The sequence below is a fragment of the Pseudonaja textilis genome, chromosome Z (genome assembly GCF_049901715.1).
Source record: "Pseudonaja textilis isolate UNSWEBS1 chromosome Z, rPseTex1.2, whole genome shotgun sequence".
Taxonomy (NCBI): domain Eukaryota; kingdom Metazoa; phylum Chordata; class Lepidosauria; order Squamata; family Elapidae; genus Pseudonaja; species Pseudonaja textilis.
Window position 1 is genome coordinate 127,360,886 of NC_142008.1, and position 12,978 is coordinate 127,373,863.

The following is a 12,978-nucleotide window of genomic DNA, read 5'->3' on the forward strand; positions in this document are numbered from 1 at the left end:
CAGCAAAGTCAATGGGATTCACTTAGCCATCGTGTGGCTAACTTAACAACGGCAGGGATTCAGTTCCTAATTGGGGCAAAAAAGAAAGGTCATAAAATGGAGCAAAACGGACTTAACAAATGTTTTGCTTCATGAGAGAAATTTTGGGGCTCCATTGTGGTTGTAAGTCGAGGACTAGCTATATCAGGAATATTTTGAGCGGTGGTTTCCTTCGCTTGATGTCTGTGGAGATTCTCGTTTACCAGGTCATGGTTGTCCCAAAGGTGCTTTTTTTTTCAAGAGGCAACTGGACTTTCTGGTTTTTCTTTGAAGACATTTCGCTTCTCCTCCAAGAAGCTTCTTCAGCTCTGACGGGATGGTGGGGAATGGAAAGATTTATTCTCCTTGCAGACAGCTGGTCGTTTGCATCCTTTTGGAGGGTCGTTGAGGCCACCTGTTGTTATTCTGTTATTCTGAGCCATGTGCAGATCTGTACATTGGGGAAACAAAACAGCCACTTTGCACAACAAAGAAGAACCAACCCATCAGGACAAGATTCAGCAGTCCACCTGCATTTAAAAGACAGAGGCCATTCTTTTGAAGACAACAAAGTCCACATTTTGGATGGAGAGGGCTGCTGGGTTGAAAGAGGGGTCAAAGAGACCATCTTTGTCCAACTTGAACGTCCCTCTCTCCACAGAGGGGGTGTGTGGATACGAAGTCATCTATCTCTGGTCTAAAACACAGTCCTTTCAACAGTTCCAAGAAGGCTCCATTTGCACCACTCGGGGGACCCTGAGGACACAAGACAAACCTCCAAGTGGCCCCAACGACTCTCTAAAAAGGATGCAAACGACCAGCTGTCTGCCAGGAGGATAAATCCTTCCATTCCTCAGAGCTGAAGAAGCTTCTTGAATGAGAAATGAAACTCCTTCAAGGAAAAAATTGGAAAGTCCAGTTGCCTCTCGGGAAAAGCACCTCTGGGTTCCCTTCGCTTGTTCTAAACGGGGAAAACTTACGTTGTTGTGTGTGTGTCGCTTCTCTCCGTTCAGGCAATCTACAAGTGCCTCTTGGACCGTGTTCCCGAAGAGGAGAAAGACACTAATGTCCAGTGAGTAGGAACTCCAACATGGAGGGGAGTGGGCTGTGAGGGAGGGGCCACAATCCTTGGACGCGGACTGAGAAAAGTTGCAAGATACACCTGCCTTGCTCTTTGCTGCACTGGAATCTCCTTAGAAAAGTGTCTTTAAAAGCCTTCCCATCACAGTCGTAAGTCGTGACGGTTGCAAAACTGTCAAATTTTTACAACCTTTTTGCAGCGGTCATTAAGCAAAGCCGTGACCATTAAGCCAACGCTACCGGGGTCCATTGAACCAGTGGTTTGCTGTGGGCTGGTTTTGCTGAAAACCGTGGTTTTAGCAAACCATGTTAATATGCGGTCCTGTGACACCTCCCCCAAGCAAACGCTGTAAAGGCAGGCCAGTCGCCGAGCAACAGGGTTGTAGTCACATGACTGCAGGAGACAACCTTCAGATCTTCAAATATAAAGTCATAACTTCAAACAGTTGTTAAGCAACCAGCCGCAAGTCAAGGAGTTGACTTGTGGCTCATTGCTTCGAAACCGTTCGAAGTTACGATGGACCCGCGGTCCTTGACTTGAGACTGGTTGCTCAGAAACTGTTCAGATTTACCACAGACCCCCTGTGGGAGGACAACCTGTATTGGGGATGCAAGGCTGTCTGTCAATCATCCCAAGTCCCTTTCATTAGACAATATCAGGGAGCGCAGGAAGTTCTTGACCACATTGGAAAATTTTGGCTGCCAAGCCAGGCAGTTGCTCATTGAGTCTTCCTCCGTTTTATAATCCCTTTTTTGCCACCATTGTTAAGTGACTTGCTACGTTTGTTAAGTGAATCACGCTCCTGTTAAGTGAATCTGGCTTTCCCCCATTTGCTTGGCTCGTCAGAAGCTCCCTAGGACAGTTGCAAATGACAATCCGGGACCCTCAGGTTGCTGCAACCAACCACCTCAAGAACATGACAGTTGTCACCCAAAGCCTTATCACATGACGATGGGGGGAATGCTACTATGGTCATAAGTGTGAGGACTGGTCAAATGTCCCTTTTTTCCAGCACCATTTAACTTAGAACGGTCATGAAACCGATGGTTGTAAGTCAAGGACCGCCTGTAATAAGCTGCAAAGTGGCCTCTCCCTCCATTTTTACCCTTCAATTTTTTTTTTTTGTAGCAAAGCAAGGATATTACAGGTATTCCTCAACTTACAGCCGCTTATTTAGGGACCGTTCCAAGTTACAACGGCCCTGGAAAAGATGACTTACACCCGCGTTTCGCCCTTAACCATCACAGCCGCATTCCCAATGGTCCCGTGATCAGAATTCGGGCTCCTGGCAACTGACTCATATTTACGACGGTTGGCCCTTTTGTGATCTTCTAACAAGCCGAGTCGACAGGGAAGCCAGATTCCCTTAAGGACCGTGCAGCTCACTGAACAACGGCAATGATTCGCTTCACAACTTTGACAGGAAAGGCTATAAAAATGGGGGGCTGTCTCTGTTTCGCTGAGCAAGGGAAATTTTGGACTCCATTGTGGGCCTAAGTCGAGGATTATACCCGTATTCCCTCCCCGCTTATTACCGGTCTTTGAACCGGGCATCAAATCCCACACAGGATTATGCGGCAGGTGTCTGATCCCGAGGCAAAGCTAGTTAGAAGGCAGCTTGGCGGAAACCACAATGCGGAGGTCGCCTTTTTAATTACGATTAAAAGCGCATAACAAAAGTCACGGAGTGAGATCATCCCCTCGTTTGGCTGTCGGTGCTGGTCACACGGCGGCTGGGCGAGCTTTGATTGTGAGCGGAGACACACTTTTTGTCGGGGCGACAATAGCGCACTCTCCAGCTGGGCTCCCGTGTTTTTTTAGCTGGATTGCTCCTAGTGGGCACAAGCTTAAACCTGGTTTAAGACAACGGCCTCTTTGTTTTTGTTGCCTCCTGATAACGTCCCTCATTTCTCCCCTTTGCTTTTGTTCTCCCCCCCCCCACAACAACCCACAGGGTGGTGATGGTGTTGGGGGCTGGGAGGGGTCCTCTCGTCAACGCCTCCCTCCAAGCGGCCTGCCAGGCCAAACGACGCATCAAGATTTACGCCGTGGAAAAGAACCCCAACGCGGTGGTGACGTAAGTTGGTTCCCACTTGCCGTGGACTCATCCTTGGCGTGCAGCCCTGGGCCCTTTGGAGGGCAGGGTGGAAGGAATCGGCCCATGGATGTCATTGTGCATTGAAGAATCGTTGTAGGGAGAGCTAGTTGGTCTAGTGGTGAAGTACCAGGCTAGGACACTGGGAGTTCTAGTCCCACCTTAGACAGGAAATCCGTTGGGCGATTTGGGGGTCAATCACCAGGGGAATTCTAGTCCCGCCACAGCAACATCTTCCGGCCTTCTTTTCCTTCAGGCTGGAGAGCTGGCAGTACGAGGAATGGGGGTCCCAGGTGACGGTGGTCTCCTGTGACATGCGCGAGTGGGAGGCCCCCGAGAAAGCGGATCTGATGGTGTCGGAACTCCTGGGCTCCTTCGCTGACAACGAGCTGTCCCCAGAGTGTCTGGATGGGGCGGAACATTGCCTCAAAGGTGAGTCCGAAGGAGCAAAACCTCTGAATAATGATGTTTGCAGTCCAAAATATTTAGAATATTTATACATATGTAATCCTCAGCTCACAATTGGGAGCAAACTTTCCACTGCTGAGCATGGCAATTATTAAGTATGAGTCATTGCCTAATGTTATTTTATTTTATTTTCATTTCATTTAATTTTTAATTTTTGTTATTTTTAACTGTTTTATTATTATTATTTATTTTATTTTATTTTTATTTTATTTTAGATTTTATTTAATTGTACTTATTTTTCATGTTTATTTTATTTTAAATTTTTATATTTTATTTTTCATTTTATGTTATGCTGTTATTTTTTTTAAAATTTTGTTTAATTGTATTGTTTTTTATTATGTATTTCACTTTTTTTTACTTAGGTTATTTTTTATTTTTCATTTCATTTATTTATTTTTCATTTTTATCTTATTTTGTATTTTATTTTTCATTTTATGTTATTTTTTTCTTTTCTTTTAATTGTTTTATCATTGTATTTTATTTTATTTTATGATATTTATTGTATTTTTTACTTGTTATATTTTTTATTTATTTTCTTTTTAATTAAATTTATTGACTGGCCATTTAACCCCTGGGTAACTGGATGGCTTACAATCCTGAACTTTTCTGCCATGGTTCTTAAAGTGAATCACCATAGTCACTAAGTGAATCACGGGATTGTTACATGAATCTTAAATGGCTCATGTGATATGTTGTCGCCGGTTATTTTATTATGTTATTTTATTAATTTATTACTGATTCTCTTTTTTATTAGTTTTATTGTTTTTTGTAAACAATATTATATATTATAACAATATTATATAATATTCTTATGAGCTGCCTTGAGTCACCATATGCGAATAGGCAGCAATATAAATTTCAAAATAAATAATAAATAAATAAATCTGCCTTCCCCATTGAATTTGATGGCCAGAAGCCAGCTGGCTGGGTTGCAAATCACACAAACCCGGCATGCTGCAATTGTCACAACTACATGCCAGAGTCTCCCCCTCAAAATAAGACCCTGTCTTATATTTCTTTTCCCACTTAAAAAGGCACCCGGGCTTATTTTCAGGGGATGTCATCCCCTGACTAACCTCACTTGTACACGTTGCCCCCGGAACTACTACTTCTGTGGCCGGCAAGGCTTTCGTGAAGGCCTCTGCAGGCGATAACATCTCTGGATCGATCCAAAGCTTTGTTATCATGTACAGAGGCCTTTGGGAAAGCCTTGCCAGCCTTGCCTGCTGCAGAAGAAATGGGGTGGCAAGGCAGGTGTTGGGGTCTGCGAGGCCTGGCTACAACTATCCAAAGGTAAATAGTAGGGCAGCTCCACCCCCCATATCCCATCCTCACCCTAGCTTAATTTTTACCTGTCCACTCTGGAGTAGGTGGGATCTTAATTATTTTGGGAGGTAGGGCTTATATTGGTGCACATGTAAAAATCAAGCTAGGACTTACTTTTAGGGTAGGTCACATTTTCGGGGAAAACAACAGCCAAACACATTTTCTTTAGTTTTGATCACATGACCCTGGGGATGCCGCAACAGTTGTAAGTCACTTTTTTTTCAACTTTGAATGGTCCCTAAATGAATGGTTGAGGAGTACCTGTACTAAAAATAAAATGTGGTATGCAGGCTGAAAGATCTGTTGGGTTAACTGAGCCAGTCAGCTACGTCCTGTTAATAATTGTGAGTTATTGATATTTCTTTGATTTGCCCCTCTACCCAGAGGGAGGGATGAGCATCCCCCATCACTATACCTCCTTCTTGGGTCCCATCTCATCCTCAAAGCTCTACAATGAAGTGCGCGCCTGTCGTGAGAAGGATCGCGATCCAGAGGTGAGGTTTCCTGTATTCTCTGTCCTCTTAAAAATGTTCTTTCCTAAAAAGAAATTAGCAAAAGAAAAATAGAACTCTTGATCTCTTGGGGGGAAAAAAAATGAAAGAAAATAGGGCTTTTCCTAACAACAGCAAGAAACCAAGTATGCAATGTAGGTCAGGTTTAAATTCCTAAAATTATTTAATGTCAAATACTGGGCATATACAAATAATTAAGTTATTTGAGTTAAAGTAATCTTCAGTTAAAACAATGAAGGACCTTGTGTTATATGATTACATACATGTAATCAAATTTATGTCTTTGTCATCAAACGTCCTGATTTAGATTCATCATTTAGTTTTTCAGGATGCTCTGAAAAGTTTTTAAATTTAATCTTCTTAATGATACAAAAAATGAATCACCTGCAGTGTCAACCCTGAAGCCATCCTGGAGCTTCAGTGTTGCCACTTTTACTTTAAAAAATCAAATATATACTCCATTCTACACGTGGAAGAAAAATGATTGCAAACTTTTAATTACGATTCTTACCAAGAGAAATTGGAACCTTTCTATATATAAAAAATGGGAATGGCATATTCCAGTAGCACTGATGATGTTCCCTAGTTGGGTCATGAAACTTCTGCAAGAAAACAACCATGCTCAGAGAGCACCAAGGACCTCACGTGGCATTTTAAAATCTGATTCTGTTCTGTTTTATTTTTTTTTTTCCCTCCCAGGCTCAATTTGAAATGCCTTATGTTGTTCGCCTTCACAACTTCCACCAGTTAGCACCCCCGAAAGCTTGTTTCACCTTCAGACACCCCAACCCAGGTAGGAACATTTTGGAGAGCAAAACACCCATTGGATGTTATGGAAACAAGCTAAGCTAGACTGTTAGTTGTCTGGATGAGAAGAAGGGCTGGCTGCATCTTTTTCTTCATAATTTTTTTTTTACTGCAAAACCTGGGTTAACTCACCCACAGCAAGCCATCTTCCTTTCTGTTAAAAACAGATGGATTTAGGCTTGGATATTTTTATCCTTGTTTTCTTTCAAGCTTCTGGGTGCTCCCTCTTATCTTTGGTTTTGTCTTTTCCCTTTTGCAGACCCTCTCAAGGACAACAACCGTTACCAAACACTGGAATTCCAGGTGGATGTGAATACGGTGCTCCACGGCTTTGCCGGCTACTTTGAGACCACGCTATATGGAGACATCACACTCAGTATGTGGAGGGAAGCCTCGGATGGGAGAGGAAGAGTTCATTATTTATTAAATTTAGATGCTGCCCATCTGGCAATCCAAAGTAACTGGGTGGCTTACCATGTAATAAAAGCAGAAACATAAAACTATTAAAATCGGGGATTCAATGCAGAATAAAAACTGAGTGGTGAGGTGGCCTAGAGGGGGAGCTCTCACCTCACAATCAGGAGGTTGCGAGTTGAATTCTAGGTAGAGGCTGCTATTTCTCTCTCTCTGGGCACCATGAGAATATATCTGCTGCAAAACTCTGCATTGGCAACAGGAAGGGCATCCGGACAGTAAACACTCGGTTCAATTCAGTTGCACCGACTCCACCCCCGCAAGAGATTACGGGGTCATTAAACAACAACAAAAAATACAGACTAAAAACTACAGGCTCAAGTGGAGAGAGTTTTGTGTGTGTGTGTGTGCACGTGCCTTCTCTGACACTGCACCAGCCAGATACGTCTCCATTAGGGCCGTGCCAACCCGCAGAGCCAGATGATAAGGCCTATCCGGAAGCCAGAAACGTGGGAGCTGTTGAAACATTCCAAAGGGACCCAGGACAGAAAAATCTCTTCTCTTACACCCCTTGTTATAGATTGCCTTGATGCTATTGAATACAATAATAATAATAATTCTCTCTCCCCTACTTTTTTTTTCCTCTCCCCGTTCCTCCTTACAGGTATTCGTCCTGAGACGCATTCACCTGGCATGTTTTCATGGTTCCCTATTTTTTTCCCCATTAAGGTAACTTTTCTGTTTAAAAATAAAAATTTCCCTACATAAGAACAAACTATCTGTTGGAAGTATTTGAGGATTTTTCATCAAGGGAAACTGTGACAAAGCAAAATATATATATAGGTAGTCCTCAAAGTCATTAAGTGAGGCATTCATTAAATGAGTTTTGCCCCACTTTATGACTTTGAGGACTACCTGTAGAAGGGGTTTTACATTATAAGGAAGTAAAGGTTTTGGTAGCTAGCTTTGCTCAGCTGCCATGTCTGGTTGCCTTCCGTTTCTCTTCCTAGATCATCTTTTTCCCCCCTGTAATTTTACTTCCTCCAGTTATTCTTTCCATCTGAAATTGATCGATTAGCGCACCTTTAGCAAGACATAAAAATTTAGAGCCGTGTGGTATAAAGGAAGGCTGTTTAAGGGCAGTAAATCAATAGTCTGCCTGTGGAAAGCTGTAGCCAAAGAGGGTTAAGGTGACCTGGGGTTTTAAATTTCCTTCTCAGACATGGGACAGAGATAAAAAGAAAAAAAATATTATAGGATTGTGGCCATTACTGGGTAGCCCTTGCCTTTTGACTCCAATGGAGCCTAAAATTTCGGTTGCTGAATTGTTAAATGAGTCGTGCCCCATTTTTGTGACCTTGTTTGCAACAGCTGTTAAGTGAATCACGACAGCTGTTAAGTGAACCATGTAGCCATTAAATGGATCTGACTTCACCAGTTGATTTTGCTTGCCGGAAGCCAGCTGGGAAGTTTAGAGATGGTGATCACATGACATTGGCAGAGCACATCTCCAAATTCTGATCATGTGACCCTAGGAAAGCTGCAACAGTTGTGTTAAAACCAATTATAAGTCCCTTTTTTTATGCCATTGTAACTCCAGATGGTCACTAAATGAATGTTTTTAAGCCGAGGGCTACCAGTATTTCTATTTGCAATTAAATCTGGGAGAAAGTTGAAATATCAAATTCTGCATTGGAATACTTTGTTTGGCCAACTGTGATTAGCCACACAAGGAATTTGTCTGAAGTGCAGAATTTCTCAGTGTGCATATAAGCAACAGATGATGATGAAGATGATTACATTGTTAAATGTTCAGTTGACTTTCATGTCTAATGAATAAAAGAGCTGATGATAATAACAACAGCAACAACCTAGGATGCTGGCAGCAACCCGTATCAACCATTAGCGCCAGTCAGTTATATTTGTGATACATTTTTAAATGTTCAGTTGACTGAGTTTTGTGTTTAATGAATAAAAGAGATAATAATAAATAACAATAACAGCAACAAGAACAAGATAATAACAATAGCAACAATAATAATACAACAACATTTTTTGGTAGCTTGTTTTTTCTGGTTCTGCTTTGTAGTAGCATTTCATTACAGTGCGGTTCTCTGACATGGTGTATTTCTGCTGCTTCTGAGATTGTTCAGGTTCCAGTAGCCCTGCAGGCCCATGCCCTGGTTGCTCAGCTGTGGGACCTGTGGCCTGTAGCCCACTTGTTGAGGGGTGCCCAGGTTCCCCAACACCCAATGTGGTCCTTGTTAACCTGGGTGATGACCGAGCCGGTATAGGCTTCATTTGGTTGTGTTTCACCATGATTCATTGCATGGGTTGTTGGGTGCACTCAGTTCCGCTCCTTGGCCTAGACCTCTCTGATATGGTTGGACCTGCTGGTAGTTTGCACTACCGCCAGCACAGCTCTCAGTTTCATTGGAGCAGTTAAGCCCCCTGCCACATCAAGGCGGCACTCGGTGGGGAAAGACAGTGTTGAACCAGCTTTGATGGAGGATAATAATAATAATAATAATAATAATAATAATAATAATAATAATAGTATATGGTTGATACCTAGGATGCTGGCAGCAACCTATATCAACTGTCAGCGCCAGTCAATATTTGTGATACATTTTTAAATATTCAGTTGACTGATTTTCATGTTTAATGAAGAGAATAATAAATAACAACAATAACAAAACAGCAACAAGAACAATGATAATGATAATACTAATACCAATACTACTATTAATACTACTACTACTATACTAATACTAATGCTAATAATATACTTGGTTGACACCGAAAAATGCTGACAGCAACCCATATTAACCACCAGCGCCAGTCAGTGATATTTATGATACATTTTTAAACATTTGATTGACTTGAGTTTTATGTTTAATGAATAAAAGAGATTATAATAATAATACCACCAATAATGCTCTAGTAAAAAAGATAAGAATAAATAATAATACTACATGAGTAAATCATACAGCACTGTGAGAATTAGGTGTTTATCAGATAATTTAAAAATATCCGTGTTCCTACTACATCTCTACTCCTGCATGGAAATATGCTGATATGACTGACTGTTCTGACCCATGCCCTTTTTCAACACAATCCAAAGGGAACAGAAACCTTTTAATGTTTCTGCAAAATAATTAGTTGTGATAAGCACAAGCCTTGCCAAACTGTGCGAGACTGCCAAAAGATAACAGACAAGAAATAATTTGCATTATAAGAATCTTCAAATACAAACTCAGGATACTGGAATGTCCACGAGGCTGGAGTTTCAAAACGTCTTTGCCTTCTGCAAAGTACGTCGCTTTCACAGCTGGCTTTTATCTTCTTGAAGGAGGGGCCATTACCTTGTAGCCTTACTCCCAAGTCGCACGTGCTGTTCTAGATCTTTCCCGCGAGCAATCCTACGTACACGCGCACTTGGCACAGGCTCCTCAGAAACCTCTTCACTGCTGCCAGTTCCCACAATCTCTGAAGGCAGCAGTCCACTCCCTAATTGTCCTGGCCCCTCATCTTGAGTCCTCGCTCTCCTCAGCTGTCCGCACCTGCTGCTGGCTAACCACAACACTGACTGGGTGGTGGTGGGGGATTAATATTTAGAATGATTCTGCTGTTATTAATGGTGTCCCCCTTCCGCCCCCCACAGCAACCCATGACCGTGCAGGCGGGCGAGAAGATCCAAGTGGCCTTCTGGCGTTGCAACAACTCTAAGAAAGTGTGGTACGAGTGGGCTGTGGTTTCCCCCATGTGTTCGGTCATCCACAACACCACTGGACGTTCCTACACCATTGGACTGTGAGCAGGAGTTCAGTCCATCCCCCCGTTGCTCCGGCACCGAGGCACACAAGGAAGTTTCTTCCGTTTTGCACTCGGACAAGAGAGAAAGACTTGATTTTTCTATGCAGAGTCAGACAAGTCTTCAACATTTGCTGGGTGCAGCTTGGGGCAGAGTCTTTGGCTTGGCTGCTTCCACCTGCTTTGATCATGTTTTTCGGTCAGTGAAATTTCAATAAAATTGTCGAAATGTGTCTCTGTCTCTGTTGCCCCAGAGAAATAAGGACTTGGAGCAGCATTTTCTTTTCGAAGGAAAAAGCTGTACAGGTTTTCTGACAGATGAAGTTCATTTGGGTGTCTTTATTAAACTCTTCCATATAGATAGTCCTTGACTTAGGACCATGTGTTTACCAACTATTCTAAGTTACGACGGTGATGAAAAAAGTGACAAACGGTCCTTGCACTTATGGTTGTCACTGGGTCCTCATGGCCACGGGATCAAAATGTAGCACTTGGCAACCAGTATGTATTTATGACAGTTGCAGCATCCTGTTTGCAACCTTCCGACAAGCAAAGTCAGTGCAGGAGGCTGGACTCTAGGGATGGGATTCTACCAGTTCTGTCTGGTTCTATAGAACCCCTTGTTAACTTTCTAAGCAGCTCAGAGAACCTGTAGTTAGAAGCAATCTCCTTTTGTTTTTTTTCCACCCTTATTACATTCTTGGCAGTACGACTAGACTTCCTGTCTCCGGAGCTTCTGAGGCTTGGCTTTCTTAAAGGGGAAGATTTTAAGTTTTAAGATTTTTACACTGCTGTTGGGAGGAAATATTTCCCTGGACAATCAGCACTTATAAAGAAATAATTGAATAATGAAGCAAAGCTTTTAATAACAGGGAACCAAGATGAGTGACATTCAGCAAGGCTTCTTGGCTAGCTAGAAAGATTAATGTTCAAACGCGAGTTTACATACCGTTTTTGAGTTTTGGTCTAAAACTGGTTTTTGGTGAAGGTTAATTCTGACTTAGTGACATTTAATCCTGTGTTTATTGATGGGATAATTTTCCCTATTCAGCTTCAACAAGCAACAGCTACTGTTGTGATTTAATTATTTGTATTAGATCTGAATTTTTTCCTGCCTCATGGTTTCTTTTTCTATCTGGGGAGGGGGTGTTCCTCACTGCTTTAGTACTATCTGGAACTGTCCTTTTGGGGTATATTTCCAAGAGCCAGGATGCAAGATTGGCACTTTTTTTTTTTTTTTAACTGCCTTTCTGGGAGGCATGTGACCTTTCCTTAAATCTGGATGATTTCCTTAGGATATCTTGTGAGGTGAGTGAGAGCAGCTGGTATCTTTAAGTGGTGCAAATGGATCTAAGGATTGCTTTTCCTGGGTGTGCTTTTTCTGCTAAAGGGTTTCACTTTATGAGCAAGAAATGGCTGCTTGATAGTTATCACTGCATTTTAACTATATGGATGAAGGACCGGATGAACTTGACGAAAAAGAGGCTGTTCTACTTGGAGGGCCATGAATGAATAATATTTTTTGGTATAATCAAGATCAGGTGAATGCAACACCTAGAATTATTTTTTTGTTAAGCACATCATTCTAACAGTTTGGCCTAAATATAAAATGAGGCTCCCAAGTACTTTATTATCCCAAGATTTGTTTTCTTTTTCTTTTTTTTAGAAAAGCAATGACAATGAAAGTTTAACAAACTTTCCTAATTCCAATCTTGAGTCCTTTCAGTAAAAATCTGTAGAGATTCTCAACCACCTAGGTCAGGGTTGTCCCAAAGATGCTTTTTCAGGAGGCAACTAGACTTTCTTGTTTTTTTCTTTGCAGAAGTTTCACTTCTCATCCAAGAAGCTTCTTCAGCTCTGTCTGGAGTGTGAGGAGAGCTGAAGAAGATTCTTGGATGAGAAGCGAAACAAAACAAGAAAAAATAAGTCCAGTTGCTTCCTGAAAAAGCACCTTTGGGACAACCTGAAGAATCTCTTTAGACTTTTAAAAAACTTTCCTAATTCCAATCTTTGAGTCCTTTCAGTAGTTGCCCTGCAGTTTGACTACTGCAGTGGACAGTAGGTGGGGGCTTCCCTGAAATATCCAGAAGGTGCAAAATGGGGGCAGTCAAGGCTGTTAACTAGCCTGAAATTAAGCAGGCTTGCTGTCATTGTTGAAAGATGTCCTTGAACTATATCCTGGACAGAAAGAAGGGGGTGTTTTTACTTTCATCATCCCTGAAATCCTAATGGGTGGGCTGGTTATGTGAGGAATCACGGCTCCCAATTTGAACCAGGATTAACTGAGGCAGCCCTGTTGGCAGCCGTCTTTCTTTCATCAAATAACGGTCTCCCTCAGGAATTGGGCCCAGGCTTAATAAGTCGTAGCCACAATAGGCGGCCTTTGTCCCGCCACTCCAGTTGGTGAGACAAAGACCGCCTATTGTGGCTCTTTGCTGGGCAAC

General features: G+C 42.2%; 1 protein-coding gene across 1 annotated transcript in view; it reads left to right on the top strand.

Moving 5' to 3' along the window:
- PRMT5 (protein arginine methyltransferase 5) overlaps window positions 1-10,767 on the top strand; it is a 34,626-nt gene extending 23,859 nt beyond the window's left edge. The window contains exons 10-17 of the mRNA XM_026719509.2: window positions 1,032-1,090; window positions 3,054-3,176; window positions 3,451-3,626; window positions 5,373-5,482; window positions 6,200-6,293; window positions 6,567-6,683; window positions 7,386-7,450; window positions 10,386-10,767. Of these exons, the coding sequence (XP_026575294.1) occupies window positions 1,032-1,090; window positions 3,054-3,176; window positions 3,451-3,626; window positions 5,373-5,482; window positions 6,200-6,293; window positions 6,567-6,683; window positions 7,386-7,450; window positions 10,386-10,538 (897 nt within the window). The 3' untranslated portion in view covers window positions 10,539-10,767. The remainder of the gene's footprint in view (window positions 1-1,031; window positions 1,091-3,053; window positions 3,177-3,450; window positions 3,627-5,372; window positions 5,483-6,199; window positions 6,294-6,566; window positions 6,684-7,385; window positions 7,451-10,385) is intronic.
- Window positions 10,768-12,978: the final 2,211 nt, after the last annotated feature.